The following is a 22420-nucleotide window of genomic DNA, read 5'->3' as shown; positions in this document are numbered from 1 at the left end:
CCCATGCTACGTAACATCTGATATCATTTGCTGTTATGCATCATCAGTAGTGGCTATTTTAATAAGTTCTGATTTCTGTAGTGAGGTTGGCAGACAACTCAATATGGCACCCACATGTGCTTCTGCATCTCTGAGAGCCTTTGAAGAATCTAGATGACCAATAGGACTCCTAGATAATGTATCAGTCACAACTAGGGAAGTCTTTGGTGCATATTCTAAAATATGTCTAAATCTCAAAAACATGAATGGCATCCAGTCTAGGATTTTTCTAAGTTAAACACAGTTATCCACAATGTTGGGTGCTGGTTAATAGAATATTCTGGTTAACTGAGACTTGTACTTTGCCAATGAAATACTAATTTTCAAAGTATTAGAATACAATAAAATGAATAAAGTATAAAATAGTCTACAGGTGCTCACCCATCCAGTAGTAGTACTACATTGCAAAATCACTGAATTCTTGAAGCATTTAGGCGTTTTCACCGTACATTATCTCATGATTCTACATATCACTATGTGTAGAGCAGGATGTACCCTCAGGTTGCGAAAATAACACTTAGATTGAATTATGTTCAGTATAGTTTTAGGGGTGTTTTTTTTTTTGGTTACTCAGAAGGCACTTCAGGATCTTGCATTGACCTAAGGGTTGTCATTATTAACATCAATTATCATGTAGGTATAAAAGATGGATGAGACTGGGCTGAATCTTAAATTAACTTGTCATATTCCTCTATGCTCTCTTTTTATGGATGTACCATATCACGGAATCTGAAAGTCATGTTACCAGACTCCAGTCATCTTGGTAACTGGAGTAGTACAATGTTGATTTCTCTAACATCAATATGCAGTCACAAAAAAATCCTGAATTAATATACAGTATTATAGTCACATATGCATGTACCACTTCTTCCATCAGGAACTTGGCATCAAGAGTGTGGCTTTAAAAAGGAAAGCACAGGTACTGTGATTTCAAAGCCAGAGCATAAAAGAACATTCAGTTCACACAATGTATCAATTGATTAAAGAAATCATCTTTATAATCCCAAGGCCAGATGGCAGCAACAAAACTGCTCACTTGAAAGTGAACATACAAGAGATGTAGCACAATGATACATTTATTTTGGCACTTGATAGTTCACATGCTTATTAAATGAACATTACTTTTTGTCAGCAGAGCTTTAGGAATCCATCCCACTGCTTCTACTAATTGGCCAATGTTACAAAACCAACCATCTACTTTACTTCATAGCAAAGTTTCATTGTGTTCATACTGGAGTGAGCTGGAAACCATAGGTTTTCAAACAGGTTTGAACATTCCTTCACTCCTTCACATCTTAATATCAATAAACTGCCAATCAATAATATTACACTAGGAATATAACAAGTTATCTACATTTGAGTTACTCCACCCCAGGTATCCACTCTGGAGCTGCACTCATTAGTGTGACACTGTGGAGACGCACACAATCCATGGTTCTTAGTGATGTAGTAAAATAAGTCATTCTATGAATTCTTTTCCAGTAAATTGAGAGAATTTATCTGTTTTTTTAGGTCACAGGAAAAGGAATTGTGGGAAGGCATTGGAGGACTGTTGGCACTCAAGTGGAGCTAGCCTATGTCTATGTTACAGAGTGGCCATGTTAGCAGCTGATGAGTTGTACTGGCTTGACTTTTGGTCTATGCCTTCCCTCTCAGGTCTGCCAACTTGACTTAAATGTCCATCACACTTCTGTAAAGAGTTTTTTGTGTGGATGGGACTTGGATGAAGGGCAACATTTAAATTATAATTTGAGTTAACTTTGCAGTGAAGACAAGTCCAAAGAGGCTGAACAGAAATTATTTATCATGGACAAAATCAACTAATCTGTCAAAAAAGTGGGAGGGTTGATCTTTATGCTGTGTGAATCAAATGCTGAATGAAGAACCAGAGAAGGAAAGGAGATGTATGTAGAAAGGATATTTTTTCCTAAGAGGACCTCTGTATAGTAATGCTTGTTTTGATGCTCATAGAGGTGCCCAATTAACATGTTTCATAAAACAGCTGGCTGAGATTTTAGCAGTAAGCCACCAAGATCAAATTAGTGAAAAGGAAAAGTCCATCCAGTATATTTTCAATCCTGAACCAGAAAGGCTCTGTAAAAAAGTGCCTTCCTGTTATTCATGGGACATAGCCTCCCTCCAGCACTCCTCTACTCCATACTGTGTTTCATGCTGAATAGCAGGGCTCTGACTGATACACGAATGGAGTAGGCCAGGGATGGCCAACCCATTTAACAAAGAGAGTTGAAACAGCAGTGGAAAAAATGCAAAGAGCCACACCAGAATTGTTAAGCAAACAAACAAACAAACAAAAAATAGAAGCTACTCCTTTAAAAAATAAGTTTAGGGCTTTTTTTGCCAAATCAGGCTCCCAGTGATGGCCACCATCTTGAGTGCCATTTTGAATCACTGCCCCAGTGAACACAGGGGAGCCAGGGCCCTGGGGGAGCTGGGGCGAGGGGAGGGGGAAAGCAGAGGCTGTTGGGGAGGGCGCAGGAGCAGCTTTGCAAGCCACACTTTTGGGGGAGAAGAGCCGCATATGGCTCCCAAGTTACGGGTTGGCCATCCTTGGAGTAGGCTATTACACTCGTCTTTGCTGAAGCAAAATATTATTCTTCTAGCAGATCTGTTTCTTACCAGAGAAAGCTCTACTCTCACACTATTTCTAGTTTTGCCTAGTGCATAGAAAATACACTCAGGAAACTGTCTCTCTTATCTGATCTATTTCTGCATTGCACGTTCCCTCCTGTTGCCCTGAAAGTTAAATCTTTTTTTCCCCACAGATTTATTCCTTTTTCAAATAGCAAATTTCTAGCACTTTGCTGCATTTCTGTGTGTGGTGCATTTTAGACAGCAGAAAATAATTCACAATAAGCAGATCCTCTTTCTATCAATGAAATACCAATTCTGAAAACAAAAAAACCCACCACAATCCGCCGTCCCACTCTTCACATCTACAAAACCTCACACATGCAGGAATGATGCAGCTTGCAAAAGCTGGTGGAGCCATTCTGAATCAGCATGCCCTACAATCTGATCCCCTAGCTGTCCCTTTAAAACCAGGCTCAAATGAAGTCACACCAAATGTATGGCACCCGAGCCAGTGCTTCAGGCTTACGGAGCAGCATGTGCTCCCTTTGGAGACACCAATAGGTCAAATTTTATCAGCGGCCTGGCAATCACCTGGACCTCCTCATTCAGCGGATTTGATTTCAGGTTTACACTCCGCAGCGATTCCATGGAAGAAAGTTTCTCAACGGGGACATCTGTAACAAGAAGAACATACATAAAATAAGACACCTGGATTACTAGAGAGAGAAACTCACATATGCTGGTCAGGCCCTTTGGAATTAAAGATCATTGTCACTCATATGCTTAGGGGCAATCAATCTGTGAAAAAAAATGAATCCAATCTGAGTGATGGCAGAAGCTGCTCTCTGTGATAGCCAAAGCCCAAGAGTGCAGGGTTTGGAAGCTCTGGTAATGCCTCAATTTCCATGTCTATTATTTATTCATAAGTAGAAATGGTTACTTACCTTCTCATAACTGTTGTTCTTCGAGACGTGTTGCTCACGTCCATTCCATGAAGGTGTGTATGCACTGTGTGCACGGGTTGTCAGAAGGTTTTTCTCTCAGTGGTACCTGTAGGGCCGGCAGGGAAGGCTCCTGGAATGGTGCCTGCATATGCACGTATATATACCCTGCTTCCCTCCACCCCTTCAGTTCCTTCTTGCTGGAAATCTCTGACAAAGGGGAGGCGAGTGGGATTTGGAGCAACACATCTCGAAGAACAACATTTACGAGAAGGTGAGTAACTATTTCGTTTTCAAATGATTGCTTATGTCCATTCCATGTAGGTGCTTCCAAGCCATACCTTTGGAGGTGCAGTTGGAGCCTAACTAGAGATCGATTGTAATACTGCTCTGCCAAAAGCTGTATCATCTCTGGCCTCTGCACTATGGCATAGTGGTTAGCAAAGATGTGAACCGAGGTCCAGGTGGCAGCCCTTCAAATGTCCAGGATGGGCATCTGAGCAACAAAGGCCACAGATGAGGCCTGAGCTCTAGTAGAGTGGGCCGTAAGCGGGAGAGTTGGTAACTGGGCCAGTTCATAGCAAGCTTTAATACAGGAAGTGATCCAGGGGGGGATAAACTGAGAGGCCCTTCATTCTATCAGCTGAGATAAAAAGCTGCGGAGATTTACAAAAGGGCTTTGTTCTATCTAAATAAAAAGCTAAAGCACGTCGTACATCTAAAGTGCATAGAGCCTGTTCTTTACCTGAAGCCTGCGGTTTGGGGTAGAACACAGGCAAAAATATATCTTGGTTAATGTGGAATTGGGACACCCCCTTAGGCAGGAAAGTGGGGTGCAGGAGAAGTCTGACCTTATCTTTAAAAAACAGCATGAGGGGACCTGAGGTTAGAGTATGAAGCTCAGATACTTATCTGGTGGACATGATGGCTACAAAAAAAAGAGACCTTCCATGAGAGGTGTAGCAGCAAGCATGTCGCCAATGACTCAAAGGGAGGGGACCTGTGAGCTTTGCAAGGGCCAGGTTAAGGTCCAAGGGTGGAAGAGGTTGGAGAACATGTAGATACAGCCCATCCAGACACTTCAGGAAATGGTGAACCAGGGGGTTTGTGATAACGACTTGCCCTGGGAACCCAAGTGAAAAGCGGAGATGGCTGCAAGGTACACCTTGACTGATGAAGATAACTCCTGACTCCTAAGGTCTAAGGGAACGTCTACACTAGCCCCCTAGATCAATCTAGGGAGGCTAATGAGGGCAACTGGAATTGCAAACCAAACCTGGAATTTAAATATCCCGCGCTTGATTTGCATGTTCCCGGCCGGTCGCCATTTTAGAAATTGACTAGCCCAAAGTAACTGCCTGCGTCTACACGCGGCAGTGAAACAGGATTCCAATTTAAAGCCCCTAATTCAAATTAGCTGGTAAACCTCATTGCAGGAGAAATACCAGCTAATTCAAGTTAGGGCTTTAAATCCCAAGGGAGAGGCTGGTGAGGAAGATAGTTCAATGAGCTCCCTAGCCACCTCAAAAGTATCCAGGGAGGGCCAGTCTCCTTCAGCCAAATCATATTCCAGGCTTGGGTCCTGAGCAGGGCTCAACTGGTGCTGGGAAGGCGCAGGATATGAAGGCCTGGGCACTGTGCCCTAAGCAACTGAGTGTCCCATCTGGGGATGCACTCTGGGCACGTGCTGCAATGGAGACCTGCCTCTGCTGGATCTTCATTTCTTCTGCAGCACTGGAGATTGGGAGTGGTGCCTAGCACAGTGTTACGGCACCAGGAAGACCCTGGACAGGCCCAGAACCTCCCATACCGATGCCGGCATGCTCTGAGTAGTCAATGCCGAGTCCCTCTCAGTATGAGGTTTGAAACTGTGGCAGGTGTTACAGTTGACCGATAGGTGCACTTCTCCCAGGCCCTTGTCCCAGGCCCTTGAGGCACATGTTGTGCAGGTCACCACAGGGCATGGGCTTAAGGCACTTAGAACAAGGCTTAAAGCCCTGGGGCCTGGGCACGCCCCAAGGCAAGGGACAGGGGACTGTGAGAGCAAACCCCTATTTACATTGCTAATGACAAAGTATTTAAAACTAAGACTAAAACTACAACTACAACAAATTGAACTAAGACCGCTAAGGCGCAATTGCAGAGAAAGCAAGGAGCATTCCAACAACTGTCACGGGCGGTAAGAAGGAGCTGAGGGGTAGGGGGCCAGCAGGGGTATATATGCATGTATATGCAGGCGCCACTCAAGGGGGCTCCCCTGCTGGCCCAATGGGTACTTCTGAGGGAAAAAATTCCAACAATCCGTGCTTATGGAGCATGCACTCCAACATGGAATGGACACGAGCAATTACTCAAAGAAGAAGAGGGTCTAACTGCAGAAACTGCCAAAACCCTGGAAGCTGAAAGTACGAGTGGCCTCCCTTTAGATGGGTGCAAGTGTTGTAGAATGAGTTAATTTTGCATATTGTAAGGTTTAATTAAACAATACAAAAATTATGTTTCTGTTACTTCTTTTGTAAAGATACAGTTGTCACAATGTAAATAGATATGCAGTTGCCTTATTTGAACCAACTTTACAGAAAATACTTGTGTGTATTTCATGAATGTTCATAGAATTAATTATTTTTATATTTGCATTACCATAATGACCAACAGTCCCAGATTGCAAGGAATAATCCCTGCTCTGCCTTGTGAAATGGTTTTAGACAACTTTTCAAACATTCTTGTCCCAAAAGCTTCTTGAGATATTCCCCTACCTGTATGGAGAAAACTAACTTAAACATTACATCACACTGAGTAGATTTTTTTATCTTGTTTTTCAGAGAGCTCCCGCTGTGTACAGTCCCCAACAACAGGTCTTTTGAAAAAATGTGGCAATAACTTCCTTGTCTTTAAGAAAACTATGAAGGGTTCCAGTTCAAGATTCTGAAGAGAGATGTCTGAAGGAGTATGAATACACCTCTTTAATCTTCAAAGCTCATGGCAAAACCAATAAAATGAAACAAAATGTACCAAGCCTTAGACAACTTGCATCCCAGTTACCAGCCATGTGAAGACTGGGAGAAATGTAAAATAATGGTTATGTCCAGGACTTGACAAATGGCGGTGAAAGCCGCTCGCCAGCCCCGCACTGCGCATGCACAAGAGCCGCATTGCGCATGCGCGCACCGCCAGTAAACAGGGCACACGACTGAAATCTACTCGCCGTGGGCGAGTAGATTCTATAGTTTGTCGAGCCCTTGTTATGTCACTCAAATTCACATGCGTTATTTAATATTAATAGGCGCTTGTATATTTTGTTTTACCAAGACTTTGCTACCTTCTTCAGTAACATGACAATTTAACTCTTGTTCACCTTTGAGCCTTAGAGACTCCAGATGGAAATTCAGGCCTGAAGTGAGAATAAAGCAGTGGTAGAAATCACTACATTGTGTCCTTACATTTATGCAAGAAGCCCTGAACTGCAACAGCAGATATGAATACCTAAGCATTCTTCTTCCTAAAATACATAGCTTCCTTTCTTATGTCGCTTTGGATTATTTATGTCTATTTTCTTCATGCCTTATAAAATCATTAATGATAAATCAGTGCTTTCTCTTATGCCACATCCCAGAACTACGACTGACAGCATCTGTATAATTGTATTGGAACTGGAAGGTAGAAAGATAGGCACCAAATACATCCCAGCAGTTATACTGGAGACCCCACAGAAAGCAGACAAAGGCAGCTGTGAGATTGTGAGAGAACAAACCGTGGAGGCTGATTACTGTGCTGTGTTTCCATGGGGAGGTGCCTTGAATCTGGTGTCTGCTGTATTAATGATGGAGATATGTTTGAGGTATGTCACTGCCCCCATTTAAAATGTTACAAATTGTAACGTACAGGTACCAAAGTGTATAGCTGTGCATGTGTGCACTGGGAGTTCTGGTGAGGGGAGGAAGAATTACACATATGGACATTCAAGCAGCTGTAGCATAGGTTTTAAAGTTTTGTTCGATAATAACTGGAGCCTACACTCTTACTTCAGTTCCCCAGACCATGAGCTTGTCACCAGGGAAGCCACTTGAACTAAAAGTCATGAGATCATTCCTATTTGTTTGGGACAAGCTTGTGTCCTGCAAGATTAATCCCATAGGCTATGTCTAGACTGCAAGCCTCTTTCGAAAGAGAGAGTCTAGACTGCACGCGGAACTTTCGAAAGAGCAAGCCGCTTTTTTGAAAGAAAGCACCAAGTGAGTCTGGATGCTCTCTTTTGAAGAAGCCCTTTTTACATTCAAGAATGCCTTCTTTCGAAAGAAGCACTTTCGAAAGAAGGCGTTCTTCCTCGTGAAATGAGGTTTACCGCCGTCGAAAGAAAAGCCGCGTTCTTTCGATTTAATTTCGAAAGAACGCGGCTACAGTCTAGACGCAGGTGAAGTTTTTTCGGAAAAAGGCTACTTTTCCCGAAAAAACCCCTGAGTCTGGACACAGCCATAGTTATTCTGGGCAATCATACCACACTGAGACTGGCTTACCTATCGTGATGCATCAAGATGACAATGTGGCGGCATGTTGAGGATCCTCCTCCCCTCCCCCAATCCTACACCCTGTCTCTAGCAAGATGAGACTCCGCCAGCCAGTAGAATAGAGAGGGTTTATTGCTTCTCCAGGATACACCACAGCATAGATGTGATGTGGACATAGGGTATGTCTACACTACAAAGTTAATTCGAACTAATGGACGTTAGTTCGAATTAACTTTCATAGGCGCTACACTAGCGCTCCGCTAGTTCGAATTTAATTCGAACTAACGGAGCACTTAGTTCGAACTAGGTAAACCTCATTCCCCGAGGACTAAGCCTAGTTCGAATTTACTAGTTCGAATTAAGGGCTGTGTAGATCCTTAATTCGAACTAGTGGGAGGCTAGCCCTTCCCAGGTTCCCCCTCGTGGCCTCTCCGGGCACAACCAGGAAAACTCCTCTCCTCTCCCCCAGCCCCGGGCCCTTAAAGGGGTAAACTCTGGCCAGACGGCACTTGAGACAGCAAGCCCTGCCAGCAGTCTCTGCCCCTGACCCAGTGGCCCCACTATGAGCCAGGCAGCCAGTGGCAGCGAGCCATCCCCTGCCCAGTCCCCCAGCACCCAGGGGCCAGCTAGGGGCCCTAGACGGTGCTCGGCCCCCTGGACTAGTGCGGAGGTCATGGACCTCATTGAGGTTTGGGGGCAGGCCCCCAATCTCCATGATCTCCGCACTAGGAGGAGGAACGCGGCCGTCTATGGCCGCATAGCGACTGCCATGGCCCGAAAGGGACACAGGCACTCCCGGGAGCAGGTGCGCATTAAAGTGAAGCAGCTGCGGCAGGGGTATGCCAGGGCCACCAGGGGCAGCGCCGCTGCAGGGGCTGACACCTGCCCCTACTTCCCCGCCCTCGACCGACTCTTGGGGGGCGGGGCGGTCTGTGCCAGCCCGGGGGACAGCGAGCCGGGACCGGAGAGCCCTGACCCGGGCACACCAGAGGGGCCACCACAGGATGTCCCAGCATCCAGGGAGACCGTACCGGGTAAGTAGTTCGAATTAAGTAGTTCGGGGGAGGGGGGGGAAGTAGGAGGGAGACCAGAAACCACGCACGTAGGCCATGCCTTCCACGAATCACGCAGACACCTGTGCATGTGCTCGCACGTGCCATGCCACCCTTGGGCAGGTGGCTCCAGCTGCGTGACACCCAGGGGCCATGGCCCAATAGGCACATGCTTGTGCGAAGAGACCTGACATGCTCCCAACCCCGGGGCGGGACCCGGCAGGATGCTTTCCCTTCACATGTCCCCTCTACACGGAGGCAGGGGACATCTCCCCCTCCCCCGCGCCGCCCCGGCCACACTATACATGGCACAGGGACATGGGTGCTTTCTTGGGGCAGCTCCCAGTCCCGGGGAGAGCCAGACATCCTGACCATGGCCTCTGTACAAGCACAGCGGCTGTGACGGTGCAGGACATGGTCACCCTCACGTTGCGGGGTGAGGGAGGGGGCTGGGCATCATCCTCTGTGTTCCCAGGGAGAACTGACCACTTCTCTTCTTTCTCTACAGCTGCACCAGCTGCTCGTGCAGGGCGCACCACCCCGCCCGGGACATGCTCCCGCACCCGCGGCCTGCTCCGGACCGCCAGCACGGAGCAGGAGTATTGGAACCAGCACCTGGGGTCCTTGCGAGCTGTGCACCGCACACTGGAGGCCTGGATGTGGGCAGACCTGCAGCTCCGCCACGAGCTGCTGGCTGAGGTCCGAGGGCTGAGCACAAACCTGCAGGTCCTGCTGCAGAGCATGGTGCCCCGTGCCGGTCCTGCGCCTGCTGCCCCCCCAACTGCTGTCCCTCCTCCCACTCCTGCTCTCCCTCCCACCTCTTCTTCCTCAACCCCCACACCCTCTTCCTCAATGTCCACACCCCCCACCTCAACCTCCGCACCCTCCACCCCATCCCCCCGGGGACGCCGAGGCCCCCTCCCTCACTGTGCTGGGAGGCGGTTGGCCCGGCGAGACCCCCACCCCTGATCCTTGAGTTTCCCCACCCCCTCCTTTCCCTTGCCTTCCCTTTCCAGCTCCCTCCTCCCAGTTTTCCCCCTCCCCTCTCCCACCCTCTCTCTTCCCCTCTCCCACCTCCTTTTCCCAGTTTCCCCCAGTTTTGTTAAATAAAGAGTTTCTATTTTTGAACACGTGTCCTTTATTTTGTACATCAGGAAGGGGGGCTAGGGAAGGGTAAGTGGAAGGAGGTGAGGGTGGAATGGGGTACGAGCCCCCGATGGGGAGGACTGGGCTGGCTCTGCGGGCTTCTGGGGGTGGAAGGTCTCCTGCAGCCCCCCAATTGCCCCCTCTCCGCAGATGGCAGCCTGCGGCAAGTGCAGCCGGACTGATGGCCGAGTGCTGTGATGTGCCGAGTGTGGGTACTCCGGGCTCTCCAAGCCAGGACTGCTTTGCAAACGGGGCACCCCTGAGAACTGTCTGTCCGGGGTGGGGGTCGGGTCCCTTTAAGCACAGCCCTCGGCTAGTCTGAGACAGCATCTCCACGCTCTAAGTCCTCATCTGATGCCCTGCCGGCACTGCTTCCGGCCATCCTTAACCCCGGTTCAGGGTCCACTTAATGTGGACATGCTAGTTCGAATTAGCAAAATGGTAATTCGAACTAGTTTTTAGGTCTAGATGCACTAGTTCGAATTAGCTTAGTTCGAATTAACTAATTTGAATTAAGTTAGTTCGAATTAGTGCTGTAGTGTAGACATACCCATAAGGAGTCAGGGGCTGGCAGCCCTAGACCTCTTGGGGGACGGGTGTCTAGGCCCCTCAACTCCCAGCACTCTGCTTAGTCTGTTCTCTCCATGGTTTTCCAGCCAAAAGACTGCCCAGCTCCCAGGCCCTGCCCCCTAGCCAGGTGGCTGCCTCCGCCTCCCTTCCTTTGTCTCTCCCCCGGGAAGAGTTATCTGCTCAGGCTGGGACTAGGTGTCTGGGCCAATACACATGTGGGTGAGTCAGTGGGAATCACACATCACAGCATGGGGGAACCCCGGGTTACAGAGCAGACAGCACCCCCACTACGTCACAGACATATTATACACTGTTGTTTCTTTGAGAACTCATGGAGGACTGGTGAGATCCTGAAGGGCTGGAGAAGTGCAAACATAATACCAGTCTTTAAAAAGGGAAACAAAGGTGGCTCAAGGAATTATAGCCCATCCAGCCTCACTAATATCTGCAAAGATACTGGAACAAATTGATCAAACAATCATTTTGTAAATTGGCTTATAAGCAATAGTCAGCCTGGATTTGTCAAGAACAAATTATGCCAAGCAAACCTAATTTCCTACTTTGACAGAGTTACTGGCCTAGTGGGAAGTGAACAGGGGAAGGCAATAGACATGCTTTATCCTTACACAGTCCCACGTAACATTCTCATAAGCAAACTAGAGAAATGTGACAAAGATTAAATTAACATAAGGGGGATGCAGAGCTGTTTAAGAGTCCACATTCAAAGAACAGTTATGTTCCGCTGTTAAACCAGGAAGGCTTATTGTGACGGGGTGGAGCAACCCCGTCACTCGCTAACGCCGACCGGGGTAGCCGAGAGGGAGATAACGAGCGTGGCCGGCCCTCGCGAGGGAGGGACACGTCATCACGCGGCGCCCGGGCGCACCGGTGATGACGTCATGGGCGCGACGCCGGGGAACCCGGAAGAGAGGGGGAGCATAAAGGAGGCGGCAGCGACCAGGGAAGGGCGGTCGGAGCCAGGGGAATCAGGAGGTCAGGAGGGAGAGGAGACGACCAAGAGGCCCGAGCAAGGGGGAAGCGGAGGAGGCAGGCAGCCCGCGGGAGTCAGCTGGTGACCGGCGCGGCCAAGGGCCGGCGGAGTGGAGAAGGGCCCAGGGCGGGCAGTGGAACCCGGGAGCAGGTGTGTTTGGGGTACTAGCCCCCCTGCTACCACCGAGAGGCACACTCTCCGTGTTAGGGCCCTGGGTCGGGGTCCGGAGTGAGGGTGGGCCCGGACCCCCCACTCCGCCCGGGAGATTCGGAACTGGGCAGTGTATTGAGCGGAATCGAGTTACAAGTAGGTGAGGTGACGGATCTCGCCACCACCTCGTCACACTAATCTAGAGGGGTCAGTCCTGGGTCTGGTACTATTCAATACTTTCAATAATAACTTCACTAATGTAATGGAGAAGATGCTCATAACATTTGCAGATGACACACAGCTAGGGAGTGGAGCGGAGCAGGGGGGTACAGGAGGACAGGGTTAGCATTCTAAATGACCTTGACCAATCGGAAAATTGTTCTGAAATCAACAAGATGGAACTCAATAAAGACAAGTGCCAAGTACTACAGTCAGGAAGAGAAAGCACAGCTATAAAATGGGAAATAACTGGCTAGTTAGTCATCCTGCTGAAAAGGGCTGGGGGTGAGAACAGATCACAAAGTGAATATGGATCAACAATGTGACAAATAAGAAAAAAGGCTAATATCAATCTGGAGTGTATTAGCAGGAGTGTTGTGTATATGACATGGGAGGAAACTGACCTGCTCTATTCATCACTGATGAGGCCTCAGTTCTGGGTGCCACACTTTAGAAAACCAGTGGACAGATTGGAGAGTCGAGATGAGAACAAAAATGGTAAAGGGTTTGGAAAACCTGACCTATGTGGCAAGGTTAAAAAACTGGGCATGCTTTATCTTGAGAAAAGATGACTATGGGGGGGACTTGAAAAATAACCTTCAAGGCTATGTCTACACTACAAGGTTTTTGTGCAAAAACAGTTGTTTTTGCACAAAAACGTGCTTGAGGTGTGGATGCTTTGCAGGTTTTTGCACAAGAAAATCTACAGTCTATCGACAGAACAGAAGGCTTTTTGCGGTGTAGGTATACGTCCTTCTATGAGACATAACTCCTTTTTGCACAAGAGTTCTTGCACAAAAAGGTGTGTGTGGATGCTCAACAGGGGCTTCTTGTGCAAAAAGAGCCTATCACAAAAAGCACAGGTGCTCTGATGGCCATTCTCTGAATGGCATCAGAACTTTCTTGCACAAGAGTGTCCATGCAGTGTGGATACTCTCTTGCGCAAAAGCACATCGCTCTTGCGATGCACTATTGAGGTGTGGATGCACTTTTGCGCAAGAAGTTTTCGCAGAAGATCGCTTCCGCAAAAAGCTTCTTGCACAAAAACCCTGTAGTGTAGATAAAGCCCAACTGTGTAAAGGCTGTTAGAAAAAAGGAGTGTAATCAGTTGTTCTCCATGTCCACAGACGGTAAGACCAGAAGTAATGGGTTTAATATGCAGCAAGGATATTTAAATCCCAGGCATCATTTGCAACTCCAGTTGCCCTCATTTGCCTACCTAGCTCAAACTAACGATCTAGTGTAGACATACCCATACAGGTGACAGGGTTATTAATGTCTCCCAACATTAGAAAATTTGGTTGAGATAAAACAGGTTTTTTTTTGCTATTTTATATTTTATAACCTAAATTAATACTGTGCCTTTTTTCCTGCATAAACATGATAAAAATGTGGAACAGAATATTTTAGAAAATCCTCCAACTACACATTATTTTAACACCTGCCAACTTCCTACTAGCACTGGAATAATAATAAAGGGGCCACACACTTTGCCCAGATCAAACGACTGTTTAATTAACAGAAATACCCATTGGTATGAACAACAGTTCACATTGCGGTGCCTGCTGAGAAGATGAAAGCCACTTGATGGAACGGAACCTTTTTGAGCAGCGTGTGCAAAAAGGCTGCTGGTATTTTAGCACCACATTGTCTAGATCTGCTGTAAAAATATTAGACAACTTATGCTAAGAACGTTGGAAAAGTGTATGGTAAAAATGCATTGCTAGCATTTGTGGGAGATTTTATGAAAAACTTTCAATGCAGGCCCAGCGGCCTAGTCTTTTAAATGCAGGCCCTGAGGCCTAGTCCAGCACAAACGCAGGCCCAGCGGCCTAGTCCAAGGTCAAAGCAGGCCCTGAGTCCTAGCACACGCTCTGGGTGGATGGGGTAGGGAGGTCCGGGCCCTCCTTCTCCACCGGACCGCAACCCAGGGCCCTATTAGTGGTGGATGGTTCCCACCACTGGCTCAGTGAGGAGTTCTTCCCAAAACACACTGAGCCCACCTTGACCTGGGTTGCTTCCTACCCCAGTCCTGTGGCCGATGGAAACCCCACCTGCAGACACTGGGCTTGCGGCGGCCATGACGTTGGCCGGTCCAGTGTCTGGGGCAGCAGCGAAGGGGCTGTCCACCGCAGCAGGGTAGGCGGCCCCCCGGGGTTGGCATTGCGGGTGCGCTCGACCTGGGGATGGTAGCAGCAACGGTGGCGGTGGTGGTCCCAGCGGCTCTTGCTCCAGAGGCAGGATTTGGTTTTAAAAGAGTAGGAATCGAGCCCATGGGAGCCTTTAAAGATACATTGTTTCTCTGCCATGATACAGGGCTGGCCCACAACATTTTGGCACCTGAGACGGGTAGCTCAAATGACGCCCCCATGCCACCTTTTCTCCTGTCTGCCTATTATGTCTCTTGTGCCCACCTTCCTTCAGCACAGCACTCCACCATCTCTGTGCATCTGGAGCAGAGAGAATACATATGCACCAGCAGCAGACACAATTTCCTACATTCTGGCTGTGTCTACATTGGCACCCTTTTCCGGAAATGCTTAAAACGGAAAAGTTTTTCCGTTATAAGTATTTCCGGAAAAGCGCGTCTATATTGGCTGGATGCTTTTCCGGAAAAGCACTTTTTCCGGAAAAGTGTCCGTGGCCAATGTAGACGCGTTTTTCCGGAAAAAAGCCCTGATCGTCATTTTCGTGATCGGGGCTTTTTTGCGGAAAAGACTACTGTGCTGTCTACACTGGCCCTTTTCCGGAACGGGAGCAGCATAGTTTTTCCAGAAAAACACTGACAATTTTACAGTAGATTGTCATTGCTTTTCCGGAAAAGCAAGCGGCCAGTATAGACAGCTCGCAGCTTATTCCGGAAAAGCGGCTGCTTTTCCGGAATAAGTGGCCTGGTGTAGACACAGCCTCTGGGTCCTAGTGGCGCCTCCCCAGAGTCTGGCACCTGAGGCAGCCACCTCAGTTCGCCTCATGGTGAGGCCAGCCCTGCTATGATAGCAGGAAGCGAGACAGGAGGAGCTAGGGAAGCCCTGATTGTTCACAGAGAACCTTTATAAAAACTGTCTCTGGGCCCGTGTACCCTTTGGTATATGCACAATTTCAATGGTTATGTGAAATGCCTATGCACCACTGCTAACAATTTTGGTGTATGGTTGGGGGTTCAAGCAGCACAGTGTATGCAATTTTCCCACCATGGGCGCAAACATGGTTTCATTGCCTGCACATGGGTGGAGCCTTCTGGTGCTAATACACATGCATCGAAGTCTAGTATAACTGGTTAACATAATACAAGTGATCAAAGTGCAAAACAAGTAATTTCTCTGGAATTCAATAAACAAACACAAATCATATGGTATAATCACACTGACAAAGAATCATATGATTTGTTAAGAGTCAAACAACTGCAAACCAAAGATAAGATGGAGCAGTTACTAGTAGATGCAGTGAAATGCAAAACTCCCAATACTTCCTCTCAAACTAACTGTAAAAAGAAGTTTGCCCGGTAATTATTCTCACTCTCTTGTAAACTATGCTGCATGTGTTCTCTTGGCTCTGCCAGAATGATTGACAGGTTTGCCTGAGACCAACAACGGGTGTAAAAGAGAATTAAACACCGTGTAATAAAAGTGTGCATTAAATTCACAAATACAATAATCTCCAAAGGCTACAAACTGCATAATACTAACTTACAGTGAAATGTTTGTATCCACAGATGGACAACTATTCTCCATGTTATAAAATACTTGAACATTTACCTGGTGTTGCTCAGACCCTTAACTCAATTTTTTTTTGGAAAATAAAATGAAAATATACATGCTTTACTTGAAGCGTTGCTCTGAGGTGAGGCTGGGAATGAGAGGTCCAATATGCAGACTGTCCTGGGGACACAGGACTACCCCAACCCTCTCACTGCAGCAGCTTGGGGCCAAGTGTGAAATACCTCTCCGTAGCCGCTGCACCTCCAGCAGGCACAGCTGAGGGAGGGGTGCAAGTTCCCTTGCTGAAGCAGGTCGAGGTTTGCCTGCCCCCTGCACTTCCCAGCCAAAGTGAGGAATGCAGGAAACTGTGCACTTTCCACTCATGCCCTCACAAAAGGGTACAGCCAGCAATGTTCCTGTATGAATTGGGGAGATGAAGGGAGCTTTAGCCTTCTCCCCCATCTTTTCTAAAGGGTCTTTGGGGGATTGGAGACTTGAGGCTGGGCAGTCTTGGATGGGAAGCACCCCCAGTCAGCCCCATCCACCTGCCTGAGTTACAAAACATCATAAGCCCCAACTTCATGCCTGTGTTGGGGCCCGACCCTCCCACCCCCCCAAAGTGGGAGTGCTCCCAGCAGGACCTGATTAATCTTTTGTGGGCCCTGGAGCCCAGGCCACAGCTCCACCCCCTGATTTGCCCTTACGCCCCATCCCCGCTCTCACCAGGGTCCCTCCTGCAACTTTGCCTCTTCCTTCCAAGCCATGCTCTGTCCTGGGGCCCTGTTCTCACTTGCTTCCTCTCCCCAGGTTCCGCCTGCTGCTTGCAAAGGGGGAGAAGAGGAGCAGAGAGGAGCACTCACTGACAAAAACAAAAGTCAGCACCTGTGCAAAACATAAATAATTTAACTTAAGAGCATGCACAGAAAGACTGAAAGGAATATTTATTTACATATTTAGCAATCTAAACAACTTTTCATTCAAAATTAGAGCTGCAAAGCTAATCTAGTCACTGTTCTACCGCACATACAGTCTGCTATTGCAGGATGGTAGACAGGTCAGTTGAGTCCAAAAGTGGGCTGGAAGGAATTAATATTTGAAAGCTGTATAAGGTAAACATGCTATTCAGATAATTACAGGGAAACTAGGGAAATGTTAGAAAAAGACAACTGATTAGAAACAAATTTTTCTGAAACTTTGATAAACTGCCATATCTTTGCTAAAAGACAAATGTCCTATCCAAGGCAGATGAAGATGCTGATATTTTGAAACGTTATCAGAAGGGATGCTCAAGGCCAGTAGATCAGAGACCTAGGAAGAACAGAAAGATTTCTAGAGTACCTTTTTATTGGGGAAAAGCTTTTTTATTTCAAACTGAACAATCGACTGACAGCAAGGTCAGTATCACTGGAGAAGTGATTGAACTACAAACAAAGATCAGGAGTCGATACCCGCTCTCCGTGGAGAAACAGAATGACAGCTTCACAAACAAACTTTAAAAGATTATCTATACGCACATTGAACAAAGGCAAAAAGGGGTTCAGAGAAGACTTGTTAGAACACTTTTCTCTATTCTCTCCAGTGTTGGCCAACCTGCCTCCTCTCTTGTCTACTAAAGACAATGAATTCTAACATGTGAATGCCCAAAATCCAAGAAAGACTAACGTCTCACCTTTGAGTGTACCCCTTATAAAGTCATTTTGAAAATAACATTGCTTCATTCCTGATTTGCTATGCCAGTTCTGAGCCCTACACAGCTCTCCTAGTGGATAATGTAGATTAATTTCAGCTGACTAATTGTGTTTGTAAACAAAACAATAGATATTAGTATCATGATTTCTGGCACTAGAAACTAATAGAGATCAGTTGAAAAATTCTAATGGAGTTTACTAGGACTACAGCTCTGGCTGCAGAACACTTTAACCAGCAATTTCCTTCGCATTTCATTCCTGATTCTTTCTTTTAAACAAGACTGCCACATATGGCAATGGTGTGGGAGAACACAAAAAGCCTCTAGAAATTCAGCAAAAATATCAGTACAGTCTGACCATCTTAGCATGTGGTCTTGTTAGACCTTTCAGTGGAAGCAGAGGCTCACCTACTCAGTACTTGAATGGGAAGAATCCAAAATAAAGTCAGATGATGAGGGAAATGTTGGTGACTCAGAAGGTGGCATAGCTTCTCCATTAATATGTGGTGAAAGACAATGGTGTTAGGAGACTAACATTTCATGGACTGTAATTCCCACCTTGCTTTCATTAGATATGAGTTTTCACTTCTTAACCCTAAAAATGTGTCATTATTCTGGCACTATTGTAGTGGCTGCACCAACTCCACCTCCAAAATGGTTGCTTTTTAGTTTAGTGTTAAGTGATGCATATGTACAATATCTACATCTACTCAGCTGTGCAGATGTGAGAGCCATGTGATAAGTGAATTCACCATGGTGCCTTTCACTGCCTCACCAGCATCTAAGATGTAATCCATCTCCAATGACGTATTGTAAAATTTCAGATCTAGAACAACTTCAATGCACTGTCATTGTTTAGAACAGACAACAAATGAACCTCCTCAGAAAAGATGTAACAGCATGCGAAGCTTGGACCAGACCAGAAGCAGTAGAGCCTCCTGCGGATCCAAAGGGACTCCACGATGAAACTGAAACTATCTCTTGTCGTACTTACAGCCTGCCTCTAAACTGCCAGCCTGAATGTGATGTGTTTGTGAGTATTGCCATACCATTAAGAACCTGTGCTAATAAACAAGCCTTAATGCTGCTCCAGTTCACCCTTTGTCTGGGCTTATTCCTTGGCTGATTTCAAGGGCCAGCAACATTCAATGGTAGAGAATGCTGAGCAGCAAAGGATTAATTTGAGCTCAAGCAGCATCTGACAGTGTTCCCATTCTTGACTGTCACATGCGTAGGCTAGTGAGCGCCCAAGTAGTGTCAGGAACTCTTGACTTCCTGGCTCCCATAGTTGGATTGGTCGATGTGCGTGGGTAGTGCCAGATGCAAAGGGGGATAGGACAAACATCATGCCCCTGCTCAGTAAAGGTAAGGGTGGACGGGAAGAGATGGAGAAGCGGGAATGGGGCACTGTGGGTGACCCCTCACCCTTTCTGGTATGGCCTCAGAATTTAGGCACAGATTCCTGGAGTCCCGGGGTGATCTTGGTGGGGGGGGGGGGGGGGGAGAGGGAGGAGGGGAGAGGCGGCATGATTCCAGAATTGGAGAATAACTATGAAAAATAGATGACTTTGTATAAACCTGATAAGAAGGGACAGACAGCCATGGCAGTGTGGCTTCTGTGGCAAACTTGTTGGGCTTGGCAAGTGTCACTGGAGGACCAGAAGATGTGGAAAAGCCTGATACTTGAGATTTGGGCCACAGACAAATATGACTGTGGCTGTTACCTGGGGGACCCTATCAAACTGATGGCTCTCCAGTCTGCCCTAAAAGCAGTATTACTATTCTCCTAAGGCCAAATGAGCAACTGGGAAAATTCTAGAAACATTGTTAAAACAGGAAGTGATAGTTGAAAACACATCTTGTCTGGAGTATAAAAAGGAAGCTGAGGTACATTGCCTCATCATTAATTTAATAAACAGTGGGATAATTCACCCTAAACCCATAAAGGAAAGAAATTATTGAAACCTGACCGGTTTATAGAACAAAAGTATACGTAAGTATTGGGGTTACTGCAGGCAAATCAGCAAAAATATTTGTTAAAAAAAAGGAAGTTTTACGAGATATAATGTATGACTGCCAAAGGGGTAGAAAAATGTTCTTTTTGTTTTTCAGAACATCAAAAGAGCTGGTACCAGCTAAAGAGCATCAACAATAACATGGATGTATTGTCGCAATCAAGATTATGTTTTATGTTTCATGTTTTATGTTTGTTTTGTGGTGTTTGTCTCAATGCTAGCATTGTTGTGTTTTTTTTTTTTAAAGGAAATATTGCAAGTAAAGCAGAAGTTGGAGTGGGTAGGTAGAAAAGGAAGGTTCAGCAAGTAAAAAAAGGATGGAGCCCAAACAAAAAAGAGCTAAGAGGGGGATCAATGGAAGGGGTAAAATAGGAAGTATAGGCACAGGAAATTTAGTAGCTTGGTATGGTAATGGTTTAAGCTAGTAAAAGTAACGTTTTAAAGTTTAGGTAGTTACCCAAAGTGGTATGAAACACAGATGAACAAAAGGGGTGGTGGTCCCCGTTCATGAAGTGCACACAGGGGCGGGAATGGGAATCCTCAATTCCATAAATGTGGAAGTCCTTGCTAATAAACTGGCAGTTATGGGTTCATGCCTAGGGGAATGCGCAAAGTTGTCATCTAATAGCTCCTCTGACATACCTGCAGTGCTAAGTCATGCTGTTACATCTTTTCTGAGGAGAAAAAGACTCTTTTTTTCCTGCAGCTGTCAGTGGATAGCTCAGTGGTAACTCCTCTGAGTGACGGTGTCCACATGGGCTTGCTGCTCTTGGGACCAGTTCTGTGTGGCGAGCCATTTGCAAACACAAATTTGGTGGGAGGGTCAATTGTCCCAAATGAATAGTGGTGCAATTCACCTTTGGGTCTGGCAGGACCCTAATCTGGACTGGGATTTTAGTCACAGCTCTTCATGGACTTCAATGGGACCAAGGCAGGGTTTGCTCTGCTTACAAATTCAGGATGGCACCAAACCAGCTACCATCCCTTGACAGCTAGTTGAAAACCTCTAGTCAGCAGTGGACCCGTTATGGCTCCCCCTTAGAACTCAGTCCCACTGGACTCCAGCTTTGGGACACTTCACCCCCCCTGTTCACTGCTTGCAGGTTAAATTGGGCTCTTGGGTCTGTCCACCTCGCTCAGTGCTTCAGGATGCCTGCTTCTTCATGCTGGCCCTGAGAAGGAGAGTCTCTGTTTTCCAACCATTGCAGAATAGGGTATCTGTTCTTAACATAGGGCCTTCTTCTATGTATGTCACAACCTTACACAAAAATCTTTCCTGTTACTGGTTGCCCTGAGGCAAAGAATATAATTTTACTGATAGCCATACCTAATACACCCACAATGTGTCCGGTTGCTCTGGTCAACGATACTCATCATAGTGCATGGGTGCCACCCTCACCCCAAACCATTGATGTTTTGGCCCTTATGCCCTGTCTGACTCTTCCCCCTCTCCAGAACTGGTCCATTTGGACCAAGCTCTTAAACAAGAATTCTGATGTAGCCCAATGAGTAGCCCAGTCTGCAGTAACCACCCAAATTCTTGTTTTAGTTAAACACTGCCAGATTGAACAACTGGGCAATGAAGTAGTCAACCTAACCAAGCATTATTAGTGGGATATTTTCAAGGACCAGTTGGTCCCCCAAAGCTTCAGGAATTCTAAAGTGTTTAATGCACCCCATTGTCATTTTACTGAATATTCTTGATATATTTTTATACTTTTAGGCTGTCTCTACACTGGCATGAATTTCCAGAACTGCTTAAAACAGAATACTATTCCGTTTTCAGTTTTTCTGGAAAAGGAGCGTCTACATTGGCAGGCTGCTTTTCCGGAAAAGCCCCTTTTCTGGAAAAGCGTCTGTGGCCAATGTAGACGCGCTTTTCCGGAAAAGAGCCCCGATCGCCATTTTCGCGATCGGGGCTTTTTTCCGGAAAAGACTACTGGGCTGTCTACACTGGCCCTTTTCCAGAACAGTGTTCCGGAATAAGGACTTATGCCCGAGCGGAAGCAGAATAGTTTTTCCAGAATAGCGGCTGATTTTGTACAGTAGAGCATCGTTGCTTTTCCGGAAATTCAAGGGCCAGTGTAGATAGCTCGCAGCTTATTCCGGAAAAGCAGCTGATTTTCTGGAATAAGTGGCCCAGTGTAGACACAGCCATATTGTTTTATTATGCCATAGGTTCAGCGAGTCACCAAGCTCCATCAAGTGTTTTGGGGGGCTGCTGTCCAACAGTCCTTATTGTGATCAGTTATATTATTGATCAAGGGATGGGAATGTAACCAAACATAGTTCCCTTTCCACTCATCTGCCCTTTTGGCTGCAGCTTGAGCAGTTCCTGTTATGTTAAGCAAATGCGGAAAATTCCCAATAATGTTAAGTGCTTGCTTTAAAACCACATTGCTTTAACAGATTCTATTGTGTTTATGCTTATGAATATGTAACCTGTCAGTGTATGCAAGAGGACATATGAGTGAGAACCCGCCAATTATAAAGCAGCACATCATGTATATTAACTTTTAGAGCTAAGGAAAACTCCTTCAAAGTGCATAAATTGGTGATGGGCAGCTGGGTGGAGTCTTTTTCTCCTCAGAAAAGATGTAACAGCATGCCACGCTTGGGACCAGACCAGAAGCAGTAGAGCCCTCCTGCAATAACTCTGGGGACTCTCATTGCCTCGTGGCTGATCTCCGGGGAGCTGTTGCCAGGCCAGCCTTCGCCACCTGTGAAACTGAAACTAACCCTTGGGCTGTGTCTAGACTGGCATGATTTTGCGCAAAAGCAGCTGCTTTTGCGCAAAATCTTGCCGCCTGTCTAC

The 22420-nt window shown here is 46.6% G+C and overlaps 1 protein-coding gene across 3 annotated transcripts in view; it reads right to left on the bottom strand.

Moving 5' to 3' along the window:
- Nucleotides 1-1011: 1011 nt before the first annotated feature.
- LRRC20 (leucine rich repeat containing 20) overlaps nt 1012-22420 on the bottom strand; it is a 254866-nt gene continuing 233457 nt past the window's right edge. For all 3 annotated transcript variants that reach the window (XM_025184483.3, XM_006122779.5, XM_006122780.5), the window contains exon 5: nt 1012-3305. In XM_025184483.3, the coding sequence (XP_025040268.3) occupies nt 3154-3305 (152 nt within the window). In that variant the 3' untranslated portion in view covers nt 1012-3153. The remainder of the gene's footprint in view (nt 3306-22420) is intronic.

This window comes from Pelodiscus sinensis, chromosome 8, assembly GCF_052426305.1.
Source record: "Pelodiscus sinensis isolate ZL-2025 chromosome 8, ASM5242630v1, whole genome shotgun sequence".
Classification (NCBI taxonomy): Eukaryota; Metazoa; Chordata; order Testudines; family Trionychidae; genus Pelodiscus; species Pelodiscus sinensis.
The sequence above is the reverse complement of the archived record's forward strand: the minus strand, read 5'-3'. Positions and strand labels throughout refer to the sequence as shown.